The sequence below is a fragment of the Podarcis muralis genome, chromosome 1, assembly GCF_964188315.1.
Source record: "Podarcis muralis chromosome 1, rPodMur119.hap1.1, whole genome shotgun sequence".
NCBI lineage: Eukaryota > Metazoa > Chordata > Lepidosauria > Squamata > Lacertidae > Podarcis > Podarcis muralis.
Window position 1 is genome coordinate 119,173,345 of NC_135655.1, and position 16,755 is coordinate 119,190,099.

At 46.3% G+C, this 16,755-nt stretch overlaps 1 protein-coding gene across 2 annotated transcripts in view; it reads left to right on the forward strand.

Moving 5' to 3' along the window:
• Positions 1-298: 298 nt before the first annotated feature.
• The window catches only part of WDR75 (WD repeat domain 75), a 34,069-nt gene continuing 17,612 nt past the window's right edge, over positions 299-16,755 (forward strand). Inside the window, exons 1-8 of one of the 2 annotated variants that reach the window (XM_077917259.1) lie at positions 299-442; positions 4,265-4,394; positions 5,456-5,521; positions 6,263-6,362; positions 9,870-9,994; positions 11,320-11,390; positions 14,441-14,551; positions 15,891-15,979. In XM_077917259.1, the coding sequence (XP_077773385.1) occupies positions 357-442; positions 4,265-4,394; positions 5,456-5,521; positions 6,263-6,362; positions 9,870-9,994; positions 11,320-11,390; positions 14,441-14,551; positions 15,891-15,979 (778 nt within the window). In that variant the 5' untranslated portion in view covers positions 299-356. The other variant, XM_077917266.1, reaches the window with a different exon arrangement.

The following is a 16,755-nucleotide window of genomic DNA, read 5'->3' on the forward strand; positions in this document are numbered from 1 at the left end:
GGGAGCCGATTGCCAGACCCTGACGCGGACTTTCAGTCCATAGAGCCTAGAAAAAGAGGAGCGTCACTCTTCCGGTTTCTGTTTTGAAAGCTCTTTCTATCCCATTCCTTTCCATCTCTATAGTCCCCTTTTTTTGTTTTCTATCTGCTTCAATTGCAAGAAAACCGGAAGTACGGGTCTAACCCCTTGGAACGTCGTGACAGGAGAGCGGAAAGAGGAGGAGGAGGAGGAGGAGGGCGGTGCTATTGAGTTCTAAGGGAAGGTTTGGGCTAGAGCGGCAACGGAGCTTTTACTCTTCCTTCCGGAGGAGCGAGGAGGGTCGGGGGAGGTCAGAGGTCGGAGGTCGTCGAGGGAAGATGGTGGCGCGCGAGCAGCTCCGCGTGGTTCGCTGCGGCGGCAGTTGGCTGAGCGGGAGCCGCGCGGTCTTTTCGGCCGATTCGAAGTGAGTGGCGCTGAGGGGATCAGTGGGGGCTTTTCAGGAATGCCAACCGCTTAAGCCGCGGGGCGGCGGCGTCAGCCCCGTTGAACGCGGCTGAATTTACTCCCGAGTAAGACACGCGTCTAGACTCCACATTATTAGTATTATTAAGACACGCGCTCAGACTCCACATTATTATTATTTATTAAGACGCGCGCTGAGACTATTATTATTATTTATTAAGACATGCTCTGAGACTATTATTTTTTTTTTATTAAGACACACTCCAAGACTCTATTATTATTATTCATTATTATTAAGACAAACGCTGAGACACTTTATTATTTATAAGACACACGGTGAGATTCATTATCTTTATTGTTGTTGTAATAATAATTACTATTGGGTGGCGCTGTGGGTTAAACCACAGAGCCTAAGACTTGCCGATCAGAAGGTCGGCAGTTCGAATCCCCGCAACGGGGTGAGCTCCCCTCGCTCGGTCCCTGCTCCTGCCAACCTAGCAGTTCGAAAGCACGTCAAAGTGCAAGTAGATAAATAGGTACCACTCCGGCGGGAAGGTAAACGGCATTTCCGCACGCTGCTCTGGTTCGCCAGAAGCGGCTTAGTCATGCTGGCCACATGACCTGGAAGCTGTATGCCGGCTCCCTCAGCCAATAAAGCGAGATGAGCGCCGCAACCCCAGAGTCGGTCACGACTGGACCTAATGGTCAGGGGTCCCTTAAATAATAATTGCCAAGATATAATTGCTATAATTAATAGTATACTGCCTTGTTCCATTAAGTCGCAGGGCGGTTACAACATAAAATCACCAACATAGAAACGCAAAATACATAACAAAAATAAAAACAACCCAATAACACACACACACCCGTCGTGTTTTGTGGGTTTTTCTAAATAAGGCCGAGTGGGCTGTAGGATCGCACACAGTCTGAGGTGCACTGTTCAGGTTGGTTTTGTTCCAATCTTTCCCCTTTTTAATTTCCTAAAAAATATGGTTTCAGACAACGACTACCACAATTTAAAAAAGAGAAGAATGCCCAGCAAAATTTACTGCCCTATTCTAAGATACACAAAAGTTAAAACATTAAAGCAAGTTTAAGATGACCCCAGCTGTCAACCAAGAATATTTTTAGTGGGCACCGGTGCATGAGTACAGCAAAGGCCCCTGTTTGCTCTCAACAGGCAGGGAGTTTCAAGGCGCAGGCGCTGCTACACTAAACTATCAAATTATAATTGCAAATGCAGAACGGGCATTGTGTGGCAACTGTGGTAGTGCTGATTCTGCCAATTAAATGTAGGGATAGGAGGTATGTTCTGTTAAAACAGTGAATTTTTCTTCATGGGGATTTGTGCCCCAGTATCAGCAAGCTGGGGACGCGGGTGGCGCTGTGGGTAAAAGCCTCAGCGCCTAGGGCTTGCCGATCGAAAGGTCGGCGGTTCGAATCCCCACGGCGGGGTGCGCTCCCGTTGCTCGGTCCCAGCGCCTGCCAACCTAGCAGTTCGAAAGCACCCCCGGGTGCAAGTAGATAAATAGGGACCGCTTTCTAGCGGGAAGGTAAACGGCGTTTCCGTGTGCGGCTCTGGCTCGCCAGAGCAGCGATGTCACGCTGGCCACGTGACCCGGAAGTGTCTCCGGACAGCGCTGGCCCCCGGCCTCTTGAGTGAGATGGGCGCACAACCCTAGAGTCTGTCAAGACTGGCCCGTACGGGCAGGGGTACCTTTACCTTATCAGCAAGCTTTTAAGATCTTTATAACAGTAAAAGTAATGAATGAGGAGAGGAGTGTTACACTAGATCAGCATAAGAAATTGTCTTATACCCAGGCCTTCTGCTCTACCACTGAGCCCATACCTTTCCCCCTTAGAGTTTTGAAAAGTGCATATATTATGTGGTACAAACAATCCAGAGTAAAAGAGGCTTCTGATAAACTGGCCTTTTTAATAGTCCTTAGACTTCCTGGAACTACAGTGGTACCCCGCAAGACGAATGCCTCGCAAGACGGAAAACCCGCAAGACGAAAGGGTTTTCTGTTTCGGAGGCGCTTCGCAAGACGAATTTCCCTATGGGCTTGCTTCGCAAGACGAAAGCCCATAGGGAAATCTCCGGAGCAAAGACTTTCACCCACAGCCGGCCTTCAGAAGAGGTCCTGGACCTCTTCTGAAGGCCGGCGGGGGGCAAAAGTCTTTGCTCCCCCCCCGCCTGCCTTCCCGGGACAGCGGAGACTTCTCCGCTGCCCCGGGCGATCTTAAAATGCTGGCGGGCGGGAGCGAAGCGTTCGCTGCCGACCCCCAGCATTTTAAAATCTCCCCGGGACAGCAGAGAAGTCCCGCCCCGCTCGGGATGGCGGCGCAGAGCTGTCTGCCGTGCCGGGATCAGCGCAGCTCTGCGCGGCCATCGGGAGCCGGGGGCGAAGCCCGCCCCGCTACAGATGGCCGCGCAAAGCTGCCTGCAGTCCCGGGACTGCAGGCAGATCTGCGCCACCACCCCGAGCGGGGCGCTAAGTCCCGCCCCGCTCTGGATGCCAGCGCAGAGCTGTCTGCCGTCCCGGGACTGCAGGCAGATCTGTGCCGCCATCCCGAGCGGGGCGCTAAGTCCCGCCCCGCTCTGGATGGCGGTGCAGATCTGCCTGCCGTCCCGGGATCAGCGAAGCGTTCGCTGCTGACCCCCAGCATTTTAAAATCTCCCCATGTCCCGGTGAGATTTTAAAATGCTGGGGGTCGGCAGCGAAGCCCTTGTTCCCCCCCAGCCTTCAGAAGCCCTTGTTCCCCCCCCCCAGCCTTCAGAAGAGGTCGGGGGACAGACTGTCCCCGGACTTGGTCTGAAGGCGGTTTCCCTAGGAACGCATTAATTGATCTTCAATGCATTCCTATGGGAAACCGTGCTTCGCAAGACGAAAAACTCGCAAGAAGAAAAAACTTGCGGAACGAATTAATTTCGTCTTGCGAGGCACCACTGTATGACAAAAATGTGTTTAAACCACATGGTAATAAATGCAACACAATTCATTCTCCAGTTATCTTTTGCTTCCATTCCCTCCTCTTGTCAACATGTTTCATCCCTGTCCCAATCAAAATTTTGAGCTGTAAACTCTTTTTATGCTACTCTAAGCACTGTGTATATTAATGCCAATATATTTAAAAAGCATGTTTTGGTCTATTGCTATCATTTGGAGAAACAAAATACAGAAATATTTATATAATTTTTAAATAGTTATATTTCACTTTTCTGTCTCCATGTTAGGCACACATGGCAGCTTGTGTTTAATATAGTATTTAAATGTCATTACACGTGGCATTTAAATACTACATGACCTGGTTCATGTGTATCATTAAGATAAACCAATGGTTAAAATGTGATTGCAGGAATCATGGCCACATCGGTCCTTTCCCCCAGTTGTCCTGCTCTGCACCAAACTCAGCTTTGGTTTGGTTTAGCCAAGGTTTGTTCTGCTTACCATGTACGGTTTGTCTGGAGGTGACAAGCTATGGGCCCATGATGACTTAAGTTGCTAACTCCCACCCAAAATTAGCTCCAGATAGCATGGCAGTAGGAGAACTGGAAGAGGAGTAAAATACTTGCATATCTGCACATTCATGGTTTGGTATTGTATGCATTAGATATGAACTGGACCATACTGAAAAATAGTCTGGTTTTCCTGTAACTTTGGCGGTTGGGAATTGGTCTTTTGCATGTAATGTTGGATGTGAAAATGGATAAATATTATCTAATATGCTTCTAGAATTTTCCAAGTTAGCCTATGTTGTTTCTGTCAAGTACTATAAATGCCTCTTAATTGATTTCTGGCTTTGATTTTATTGCTTATAGGTACCTTTTGTGTGCTTCTGGTGACTATGTGAAAGTCTACAGTACAGCTACAGAAGAATGTCTGCATGTTCTCCAAGGTCACAGCAACATAGTGACAGGAGTCCAGTTGAATCCCCAAAACCATCTACAGGTTGTTAAAATTTTGGCAATGCTAGTCCTATCTTAGAGCTAAACTACAAGCAGCATATATAACATAATTGTCATTAAGTGCAAACTTTCCCCCGCCTCTTTTTTCACTGCAAAATTTCAGAACCACATAGGGACCATAGCAGAGGGCAAAAGATTTAAGTTCCCTCCCCACATACGCCAGGGTTCTAATCAACATCAGGGCACCAACACTCACATTGGCACTCAAGGGGAAACTGGGATAAATATCCTAGGTAATTTTGCTGGTGCTTAACGGTGACCTGCCCTATAATCTTTGAATGAAGGGCAGCATAGAAATTTGATATATTGTTGCTGTTGTTGTTGTGTTATGTTGTTGTTGTAATCCCAGGCCAAATCCATGATTATGGCCAGGTATGAGTATAGCTCAAATGGAGCAAATCATACCTATTCTGCAATAGTTTCTTAGCACTTCCTGGCCCAGTTGAAAATGCTGGTGGAAAACCTATAAAACCCTGCCTGGGCCAAGGTCTGCATACCTTAGATAACATTTTCTCTCACCCTCATGTGCAGATCTATAATGGAGATGCTGCTTCATATGTCCTTATGTCCTTTATGGACATAAGAATTTGAAAGGACTCAAAGCTGCATCTCCCTTACGTGACAGACACAACTAGTGGAACATTCTGCTCAGTGATGTGACTAGCTACATCTCTGCTGGTATTTTGGTTTCTCATGGAATACATTTCTTCCCTTTTAAGAGCGGTCGGCGCTAGGACATACTTATTTGGACTTAAGTCGCAATCGTTTTGTCTGCATCATAGTTGATTTTGATTATCATCCCATCTCTGGGCTGTTTTTCTCGTAAATGTGTTTGTGTGTTATATCTTCAGCAGAGAACATGGTATGTGCAGTTTTAATTAAATAAGTAGTAATTTTCAAAGGTGTTAGAACCACTTCACATTTTGTTAGCATTTTTGTCATACACAGGGAGTAATCAGCACTGCTAAGAATCAAAATGCTTTGTAGATAAACCAGAATAGGACCTTACAAATCATTTTAATATGTCTTTTTTTTCTCCACCAGCTCTATTCCTGGTCTCTAGATGGCACTATTAAACTCTGGGATTTTATGGATGGCATTCTCATCAAGGTTTGTTATGTTTTCTTTGCACCTCTTCTTTCTCCATAGCAGCCCATGGGCTTCTCATTAGATTAATGAAATGGTATGCATTGGAGTGAATAAAACAAATCTCTGTGATTCGTGAGTAAATGCTCTGTTTGCAGACCTGGATAGGCTTTGCCACTGCTATGCAAACTGCACTGTGGCATCTTGGTTGATACGAGTCATCACTAACGGCATCTACAGTGGAATCCTCAATATAGCTACTCAAAACTAAGACTGTTAAGTTGAGCAGGACTTATTCCCAGCCAAGTGTGTATAGGATTGCAGTGTAAATGCATTGCAATGGAGTAGGGGGGCGAATGGGCTCTTTTCAGCATACGAGTGTCTAGCTTCAAAGACTAATAAGCAGGATCTCTTATCTTCTTATCCACGAAGGCTTAGAATGGACAGTGTTTTCTGTTGATGATTCATGACTGAGATGAGCTACATAAGAGATGGGGAACCTGTGGTCATCAGGATGATGTTGGACTACAACTTCCATCATCTCATGCTGACAGGGACTGATGGGAGCTGTGGTCCAAAAACATGTGGAGTGCCACAGGTTCTCCATCCCTGAACGGTATGCACAACTTTATTGATAATTGCGCCTAATTAAAAACCCGTTCCGCACCTTCTAACTAGCAGGGTTGTATAAACTTGCTTTTCATCTTAGTTTTTAGATGAGACTAAAGAGATTGATTTTGTGTATGTGTGTGTTTTCTCTTACAGACCTTGGTGGTTGGGTTCAAACTCTTTGCATTCTATGCACTTGCGGGATCTGAGAATTCGGTATTTGTTATCATCTCAAAAGATAATGATGAAAGATCAGGTATGTCATAATTGGTGCTCTTGTAATTTTGTACATCTTGTTTTTTATGATTGTTCTTAACATGAGGACTGTGAGCCTTTTTGCGGGTTTTACTGTTAAGTAGAAAGGCAGGATAAAGAAATTGTTTTCCCCTTTTGTTGCTGTTTTTTTCTTGCCCTTGGGGGGAAAAAGTGGGGTACATAGGAGCTTCGTCACATCTTAGGGATTGGTTATTTATTATAGACTATTAGTACAGACCATATCAAAAGTGAACAAAATAAAATACATGTAAACTCCACATAAAAGTATACGTGAGTTCAATGCTCAACATAAAAGTATACCTAAAATAGAATTTTGTATGTGATGGGGGATGGGGTAGAATCCCTATAAGGAATAAATTCCCAGAGAGGAAATTTATGTATCACTAAGTCCCCTAATGGTATACCAGCTGTGGTAGTGGAATGGTTTGCGCAAGAGAAGACATAGGAAGCCAGCATGGTTCTAATGTCTGGTTGCAGCTCCAATACCTGTTGCACAACAGGCTTCCGCTAGCACAATGGTTGCGCTGTATTTTATATTGTGCAACCATAATTCTCGCCCTTACACCAGCACAACACCCCTTAGGCTGGCAGAGAATGCTGAAACTGGTCCCCTGTTTGTTTTGAATGCTCCTGATATAGCAGGGTGGTCTGCCTTTAATGGCAGCCATCAGCAACAATCAAGAGATAACATCTTAAAACCTTTTTTAAAAAGTGTGTCATATTTTGCTAACAAAAGCACACACATCTGTTTGCGTATTAAATTTGTGTGGTAATTAGATCTATTAATTGTGTGTTTAAATGTATTTAATTACATATTGTCAGGGCTCCCTCAGGTCCCAGCTCACAAGAGACCAACGCCAAGTCCAGTTTATATACAAAGATGTTTATTGGAATGTATTGACCGCTCCACAGCCGAGGCGCGCAGCCCCACGTCTGTTACGCTTAGACCGCTGAAGTCCCCTCTGAGTCAGTCCCTCCTCTGCACCAGTTTAAGAGGGCTGTGCTGCTCCACCTCTTCCTTTCTTTCCTTTTCCGCAGGGTCTTCCTGCCCCCTGGGGTTTCGCCCCTCCTGGATTCCCCTGAAGCGGAATCCCCAGACAGCTCTTCCCCCCTCCTGCGTGCTTTGGGACCTGGCTCCTCCCCCGGGCTCCCTGTACTTCCGCGCACCTCCACATATGAACTTGGCGCGCGTTCGCAACCTCTGACCTTCCTCTTGACAGTTACACTAGTCCCTGCACTACTTCCCTCCCTTTCCGGGAGGATGTCTTGCTCCGATCCTCCCTCCTTCTCTGCTTTCGGACCTGCTTCCCCTGTCACACTGGAATCTCCACCCCCTTCACTGCGCTCTGGCGGAGAAGCCGGTCCCGACTCCCAGCTCCCACTCTGGGTTCCCCTGCTGGTCCCCTGCTCCTGATGGGTCCCCCCTGTGACTCCCCTTGGCCTGACCACAGGCGCCCCCTTCTGGGAATCCTCCGATTCACTTGAAAGACTCATGGAATCCCTCAAGTCATTGTCATCCTCTTCCTCGCTACCCTGGGATTCTTCCCCCTCGCTCTCCGTCTCCTCCCTCACCTGTGCCTCTGTCCCTGAACCCCTGACACATATATTAATTAAATATATTTAATTACATATATCGTGTATATTAAATATTAAATGTATTGTGAACACTTCAATTTACAATATGGAAATTTAGTTCAGTGTGTGGCAGCACTACTGCAGCCCACTGGGTATGAAAAGTTGGACCACCCTGTGCTGTAGGACAGCAGAGGAGTAGAAATAGGTTTCTTAATTTGTGAAAAAGATGCTAAGCAGACTTCTTAAAATGCTGTTGTTTTGGATTTGGACATTTATGGAGCGTGGAGGCATAGATGTCTTATATGCTGCTCAGAACTTGAAGCCCAGTCCCGTGAACTGTTTTTTCGGGCTGGTAAGCATTTATGGTTAGGGTGATATCCAGTGACTGCTATATCAGCACTATCTCTGGTATGCTGACACAGGAAAGCCTAATCAGTGCAGAATAAGTGGGCTGGGACTACACAGCCCAGAATCTGTTAACATAACTGCATGCAACAGCTTTGCGAATAGGGGACAAGGTGCACTGTTACCGTGAGTGCAAATCCCACCCCGAATTAGTGGGATTACAGATTTATTCCAGTTCACTTCCCAGCACGGGAAGAATGCTTTAGGTGTTTTAGTATAAGCTGCTGTATCACAAACAGGTATTTTATTTAGAGGATCGATGAACCGCAGATTAAAAGAACTAAAGGTAGGAATGGCTGGCCCCAATGCATTTAACGCTCCTCACCTTAGTGTGGCAGTCATGCTTAAAATGAAACACTGTGCTCATCAGCTTTTGCCAACCTGCTGGAGGGCATCAGGTTGGGGAGATATACATTGCCATAATTTTGTCTGTAACTATAAAAGTTTGCACAGTGCGTGTTAATTTCTGCCGAGCATTGTGGGGGGAAATATTATTTAACCATAGAATTGTAGAGTTGGAAGGAGTTGGTCATCTTGTCCAACCCTCTACAATGCAGGAATCTTTTGCCCAACGTGGGGCTTGAACCCACAACCCTGAGATTCAGAGTCTCATGATCTACTGACTGAGCTATCCCAGAGTTTCATAAGGCATGTTGCTGCATTGGCTAGGAATCAAATCTAGGCCTCCCACATGGCAGGCAAGAATTATGCCACTGAACCACAAATGCTGCTATACAGTGGTGCTGTATAACAAAATTAATTCGTTCCGCGAGTTTTGTCGTCTTGTGATTTTTTTCATCTTGCGAAGCACGGTGTCGGGAAAGTTTTGGAAAAGCTTCAAAAATCACCAAAGTCTTTAAAAACCTCAAAAAAGGCTACCACACCGCGTTCTATGAGTTGCTCCTCGAAGTCAAGTCGCAACTGTATTAACGGTGTTAAGAAAAAGGAAACAAACTTGCAAGATGTTTCCGTCTTGCGAAGCAAGCCCATAGGGGAAATCGTCTTGCGAAGCAGCTCAAAAAACCCTTTCGTCTAGCGAGTTTTTTGTCTTGCGAGGCATTCGTCTTGCGAGGTACCACTGTAATTCACAGTACACTTAGTCTCTGCGCAGGCTTGTTAGGAGAATAAAATGAGGCAGCATTGTTGATGTCGCTTTGAGTTCTGGGGACGACAACCTGGTGCAAATACGATAAATAAAGGCCATACATCAAAATACAGTCATACCTCGGGTTACAGACGCTTCGGGTTGCCGAACCCGGAAGTACCGGAACGGGTCTCTTCTGGGTTTCGGCGCAGAAGCGCTAAATCGCAACCCGCGCGTGCGCAGACACGGCACTGCGGGTTGCGAATGTGCCTCCTGCACAGATCACGTTCGCAACCCGAGCGTCCACTGTAGCCTAATTGCACTCATGAATGAGATAAAAGTTAGATGTGATAAAAAATTATTATTATTTCATCTATATGAGAATAATTGGTTTAAAACTTAAATAAATTTTGTTTCCATCAGGTCCATTTCAGCTAGCTTCACTGAAAATCCCCAAAACACCAGGTCAGGAAGTAGAAGCCAATGAGCTGGAATTGATTTTGGATGGTGTAAGCCAGTCACCCAAATGTACAGCGCTTGGAAGAGAAGTATATACCTTTTCTTTCTTTCTTTCTTTCTTTCTTTCTTTCTTTCTTTCTTTCTTTCTTTCATCATATTAGAGGTCTGCATGCACAAACTTGATGTCAAATCATCCTTCTTTACTTCCTCAGCTCTTAGAGCATGCACCCTCTTCTTAGCCTGTTCTCCAACCACAGCCTTACTCGTTGCATTCCTAGCCTCTTTGCCTTGGCTGCCCACTGTAAAATCTCAGAAATTTAGCCAATCCAATGCAGAGGCCCTTCCGCTTTCTCTGCTTTTCCATGACATGTGGACAGATTAGGCAATCGTTGCCAGGGCGGCTTTCTGGCCACCATAAAATCCTTTACCGCATTACAGTGGTGCCCCGCAAGACGAATGCCTCGCAAGACGAAAAACCCGCTAGACGAAAGGGTTTTCCGTTTTTGAGTTGCTTCACAAGACGATTTTCCCTATGGGCTTGCTTCGCAAGACGAAAACGGCTTGCGATTTTTTTCCCGCTCCCCCCCCCCTTTTTCTAAGCCGCTAAGCCTTTAATAGCCGCTAATAGGGTTGCTTCGCAAGACGGAAAAAACGCTAGACGAAGAGACTCGCGGAACGGATTATTTTCGTATTGCGAGGCACCACTGTATAGCGTAGGTGTTCTGCTGTAACTGTCATATTCTGTACAGTTGGGAAGAAATTCCTCTCTAAAACTTCCTTATTTGTGACCCTGGACACAAAATACCTGTATTTCTCTCTGCCTTAAGGGGGTATCCACAGAGCTACCTTTTTATCTGTTACCTGTTGTGTTCTCAAAGGAATTTATCACTTTTATATGAGGTTTGCTTTTCAGGCTGTTTTGGAAACACTTCCCTGTTCCAAAAACAGGTTAACAAAAGGCAGTGGGGTGTATGGCATGTTTTTGTAAAACGCAATTCCAAAACTGCTTTGGGTGCACTCCTATTTTAGGATACCAAGAACCACATGGCCAGTTCTGTGGAGCCAAAAGAGCTTCAACCTTGTGGTTTGCTGCCAGCAGCTAGGCTGACTTCACCCGTGTTCAGCATCTTTGCTATGTTTCTTTAAACTCCAGATCTCAGCGCACCTGAATTAGCCATCATTTCTCTTTAGATCACTCTGAGTAAAAGCCATGGAGGAAATGTCTGAATTTGATTTAGAAGGGGAAAAGCACTGATTGCAGATATATCATTGTGCTGCTTTAGCTGACTTGCATAGCAGTTGTCTGTCTCTTGCAGTTTGCCCATCACATGTTCTAATTTTTAATTTTTTTAAATCATACATTTTAATCCACTTGGACTCTGGTATGTACTAAACTATATTTTGTTTATAACAGGGTGAATATGTGGTATCTGCTTACGGCAGTCACCTCGTCGTCTGTTTCTTCAGGAAGAAGAAGCTTTACAGGTGAGGGCAGACAACTCCAGCTAGTAATTGCTTTGCTGCTTTGAATATGCATCTGTTGCTTCTGAACTGGCCAGGAATTTGCTGTTTCTTACAGAAGTGTCCATAGCCCTGATAACACTTATGCTTATTAATGAAGAAAAGAAAAACCCAGATGGTGATATCCAAACTGTAGTTGGAGTAGACCAATTGAATCAATGTGTTTAATTCTATTGACTTTAGGGAATTTATTCTGAATATGAATTAGCTGGATATCTCCCAGCTATTAATATCTTTGGAGAAGGAAAGGCTAAGGAGGAAAAGGTGAAGGTAAACCGCTTCTGGTGCAACAGGACAGCGGGATGAGCGCCAGAGTGCAAGGAAACGCCATTTATCTTCCCGCTGCAGTGGTACCTATTTATCTACTTGCACCGGTATGCTTTCGAACTGCTAGGCTGGCAAAGCAATGGGAGCTCACCCCGTCGTGCAGACTCAAACTGCCAATCTTCTGATCGGCAAGCCCAAGAGGTTCAGTGGTTTAGACAACAGTCCGTCCCCCCTGCTCCTTTTATCTGCTAAGGAGTAAACCCTACACAAATCCAGAGTGGAGTTTCCTAAGTGGATGGTGCCTTGTGTGCCTCCTTCTGGCATCTCCTGCAGCCGAACTGGTGCCAAACATATTGCTCTGCTTTCCTTTGGACCACAGCAAGGCTGGGGGGGAGGGTCTTGTCGTCTGGGCTGTCCAGGATCTCCATACACACTACCCAGGTTTGACTTCACATACACACACACACACCCAGCGCACTCCATTGTCTCTTGAGACAAATGAATGCCAACAACAACAAAATGAACCAGTGATAGTATTGTAAATCCCATAGGATAAGGCTTGGAGGAGCAATAGAAGCTGCCTTCTATATAATCATTTCATACGTCCAGACCAGATTCTCTCCCAGCCATAGCTGGAGATCTTGGAACTTTCTGCATACAGAGTATGTGCTGTCCTGCTGAGCTACAGCCTGTACTTTGTAGGGACACAGGTGGTACTGTTGTCTAAACCACTGAGCCTCTTGGGCTCGCCGATCAAAAGGTCAGCGGTTCGAATCCCCATGATGGAGTGAGCTCCTGTTGCTCTGTTCCAGCTCCTACAGACTGAGTAATAATAATAACAATTTATTATTTGTACCCCGCCCATCTGGCTGAGTTTCCCCAGCCACTCTGGGTGGCTTCCAACAAAGTTTAAAAATACCGTATTTTTCGCCCCATAGGGCGCACCTAGTTTTTTTGGGGGGGAAATAAAAAAAAAATTTATTTCCCCCCCAGGCGCGGGGCTGGGGCGGGGGAAGCCCGAGCTTCCCCCGACCCCAGCCCCCAGAACAGGCTGCTATCCGCAAGCCTAGGGAGCCCAGCAGGAAGTCGTGCCAGTCTCCCCAGGCTTGCGGAGAGCTGCGCGAAGCCTGCAGGCAGCTCTCCGCAAGCCGTGGGAGAGCTGCGTGACTTCGCGCCGGGCTCCCAGGGCTTGCGGATAGCTTCCTGAAGCCTGGAGAGCGAGAGGAGTCGGTGCGCACCGACCCCTCTCGCTCTCCAGGCTTCAGCGAAAGCCTTCATTCAGTGTCCAGGCAGAACAATGGGGGAGGAGACGCTCCTTCAGGTATACTGGGACGAGGCCATTTAGGGCTTTAAAGGTCAACACCAACACTCTGAATTGTGCTCAGAAACGCACTGGGAGCCAATGTAGACCTTTCAGGACCGGTGTTATATGGTCTCGGTGGCCGTCACCAGTCTAGCTGCCGCATTCTGGATTAGTTGTAGTTTCCAGATCACCTTCAAAGGTAGTCCCACGTAGAGGGCATTGCAGTAGTCCAAGTAGGAGATAACTAGAGCATGCAAAACTGTGGTTAGACAGTCTGCGGGCAGGTCGGGTCTCAGCCTGCGTATCAGATGGAGCTGGTAGACAGCTGCCCTGGATACAGAATTGACCTGCACCTCCATGGACAGCTGTGAGTCCAGAATGACTCCCAGGCTGCACACCTGGTTCTTCAGGGGCACAGTTACCCCATTCAGGAACTGGGAGTCCTCCACACCAGCCTGCCCCCTGTCCCACAAGAACAGTGTCTTGTCAGGATTCACCCTCAATCCATTAGCCGCCATCCATTCTCCAACTGCCTCCAGGCACTCACACAGGACCTTCACTGGTTCTGATTTAAAAAAGAGGTAGAGCTGGGTATCATCTACGTATTGATGGACACCCAGTCCAAACCCCCTGATGATGTCTCCCAGCGGCTTCATCTAGATGTGAAAAAGCATGGGGGAGAGGACAGAACCCTGAGGCACCCCACAAGTGAGGGCCCAGGGGTCTGAACATTCATCCCCCACCACCACTTTCTGGACACGGCCCAAGAGGAAGGAGCGGAACCACTGTATAACAGTGCTCCCAGCTCCTCTAGACAGTCCAGAAGGATGTTACGGTCTATTGTAACAAAAGCTGCTGAGAGATCCAACAGAACCAGGAAACAGCTCTCACCTTTGTCCCTAGCCCGCCGGAGATCATCAACCTAGCAGTTCGAAAGCATGCCAGTGCAAGTAGATAAATAGGTACCACTGCAGTGGGAAGGTGAACAGTGTTTCCATGTGCTCTGGCTTCCGTCACGGTGTCCCGTTGTGCCAGAAGCAGTTTAGTCCTGCTGGCCCCATGACCCAGAAAGCTGTCTGTGGAAAACGCTGGCTCCCTCAGCCTGAAAAGTGAGATGAGCGCCGCAACCCCATAGTCTCCTTTGACTGTCCAGGGGTCCTTTACCTTTACTTTGTCAGAGTGAGCACAATGGAAAGGAAAACGGCTGAAGTGATACAGAAAGAGCATGTGCTCTTGCATGTTCCTGGTGGCAGATATTACTGCAGCAGAAAAGCTGGGGGGGGGGGGGGGAGAGATTTATGCGATGGTTGCTAGTACATCCCAGAAATGGAAAGGTATTCCCCATCCACCTTCCTTGCACTGTTGAGCAGCTGGAGATTAGTTGACATTTCTTTCAGCTCAGTCCAGCCAAACTAACTTAAAGCCATGACTCCTGTTTTTGAAGCTTTTCTGTAGATGGGAAATCCAGAATAAGCGACTTCTTCACCTGCGTAGCCTGCCACCCAAAGGAAGATTGCATAGCAAGCGGACACAGCGATGGCAAAATCCGGCTGTGGTGAGACAAACGTTTGCTGCGATTGGCAGTGGTTTTCTGATAAGCATGCATATCCTTCCTTGCTGTAATCTTGCAGTGTAAGTCTGCAGTGCAAAGGCACCGTTTCGGCCTCTCCTCCCTGCCAAAGCTTGCGATAAAATGCACCTCTGATTCCAGCAGAGAAAGCTTCTGTCTTAGAAGGTGTTGATTATGGAGTGGTAAAGATATACTTGGGGCAGCTGGAGGCAAAGGAGAAGAGGCCTGCTGTACAATTTAATAGTTGTTGGAAATATTTACTCTAAGTCTTCATACTTGAATATGCAAGAGTGCATATCTATAAGTGAGCAAGGGCTATTTATTTGTTACATGTATAGTCCAGTCTTTTTCCAAAGAACTCAAGAGTAGCTTACATGTCGTTCCCGGGGCCCCTGACTTGACCAAACCTGCTTAGTTGCAGTAGTAGGGCTGCACCATCTGCCTACAGACCATTCCCATGGTTATTGGTAAAAACCTGGTATTGAGGCTTCTGGCCATAATAATAATAATAATAATAATAATAATAATAATAATAATAAAAATAAAAATAAAAATAAATTTTATTTATATCCCGCCCTCCCCAGCCGAAGCCGGGCTCAGGGCGGCTAACAACAATAAAATAGTACAACATTCTAAAATAATTTCATTATAAAAGTAATTCAAATCAAATTGATGGCAACCATTGGGCCAGAGTTCTGTGAAGATTGCCAAAGGAGGGAGTCAGACTGTGCCCTGACCAAAGGCCTGGTGGAACAGCTCTGTCTTGCAGGCCCTGCAGAAAGATGTCAAGTCCCGCAGGGCCCTGGTCTCTTGTGACAGAGCGTTCCACCAGATTGGAGCCACAGCCGACAAAGCCCTGGCTCTAGTTGAGGCCAGCCTAGCCTCTCTGTGGCCTGGGACCTTCAGGATGTTTTAGTTAATCCAGTTTTAGTTGTAAGTAACCGAGGGAGAGGATGGATGCACCATGTGTATTGGAATACACCTTGGGATGTACATCCCACTAGAAAGGACTGCAATGCAGGTGGACCACATTTTACTTGGGCTTTGAATGCGCCATCACCTTTAGGCTTGCATTTTCCTCTCTGGTGAGCAGTCCCCGTGTGAAAGCCTATTGATGCCAACAGAGCTCTTTAGCTGAATCTCAGTGCCATGTTTTTATTCTGTATGCAAAGCACAGGAGAATATAATTAGAACCCAAGAATTAACATAGGTTAGCAGTTTCCCAACGTGCTTCATGTATCTCTTTGTGCACCAGTCCTCCTCCTCAAGATCCCTAACTTGGAAAGTTTGCCCTAAATTGAATGGGTTTTTTCCCCCGCACTAGGAGAAATTTTAATCACAAGAAAGACTACACGTACTCCACAATGCACTGGCACCACGGTGAAGTTATGGATCTCGCTTTCACTGTTGAAGGTAACGTTACCCAAGCTAGGAACATTTGCTGTTTCAATTCTCTCACCTCTCCCATCAGCTCACCAGTGGCCTTGAGCAAGTCACTTTTCTGGCAGTCTCTCCCCACGCAAATTCACCCGTCTGCAATATGATAGTTCTGAAATTCTACTCTCTTGTATTTGATTTCTGTTGTCTGTATGTGGCTTTGAGGTCCTTTTGAATATGAAGCAATTAAGAGAATTTCTCAACAGATTCCCAACATTCTCTTCAGAAAACACTTGTGAACTGCTCTTGATATTTGAAATACGCTATATAAATGCACAGCAGTGTCAAAGCAAAAGAGTTAGATCTCCTCGATGCATCTTGCAAAAGTGTGGAAGTTTAGAGATGGGACTGTGGCAAAAGCAACAGAGTTGTCTGTGTGTTGCGTAAAGACAGAGATAACTAATCTGGTGCCTTCAGCTCCAGCCACCGTGGCCAGTTTTTGGGGATGATTAGAGTTGTAGTCATATTGTGAGCACAAGGTTGGCTACCCCTGCATAAAAGTGACATTAAAAGCAGTTTTAATGTGAACCTGCTTCGTCCCACTCCCTTTGAGTTGACAGGCAGAAGTAAACTGTTTCGGTTCTTCAACAAGCAGAGGAAGTAGGAATTTAATCCTCTCGCAAAATGGAACTAAATAAAAATTGTTTTTCTATGTTGAAAGCTGTGCAGATAAAATCTTGTTGACCTCAGCGGGAACTTGAAGTGACCCACCGCACTGTTTATTTTATTCTTGGCTTCTCTCCGAAACAGGA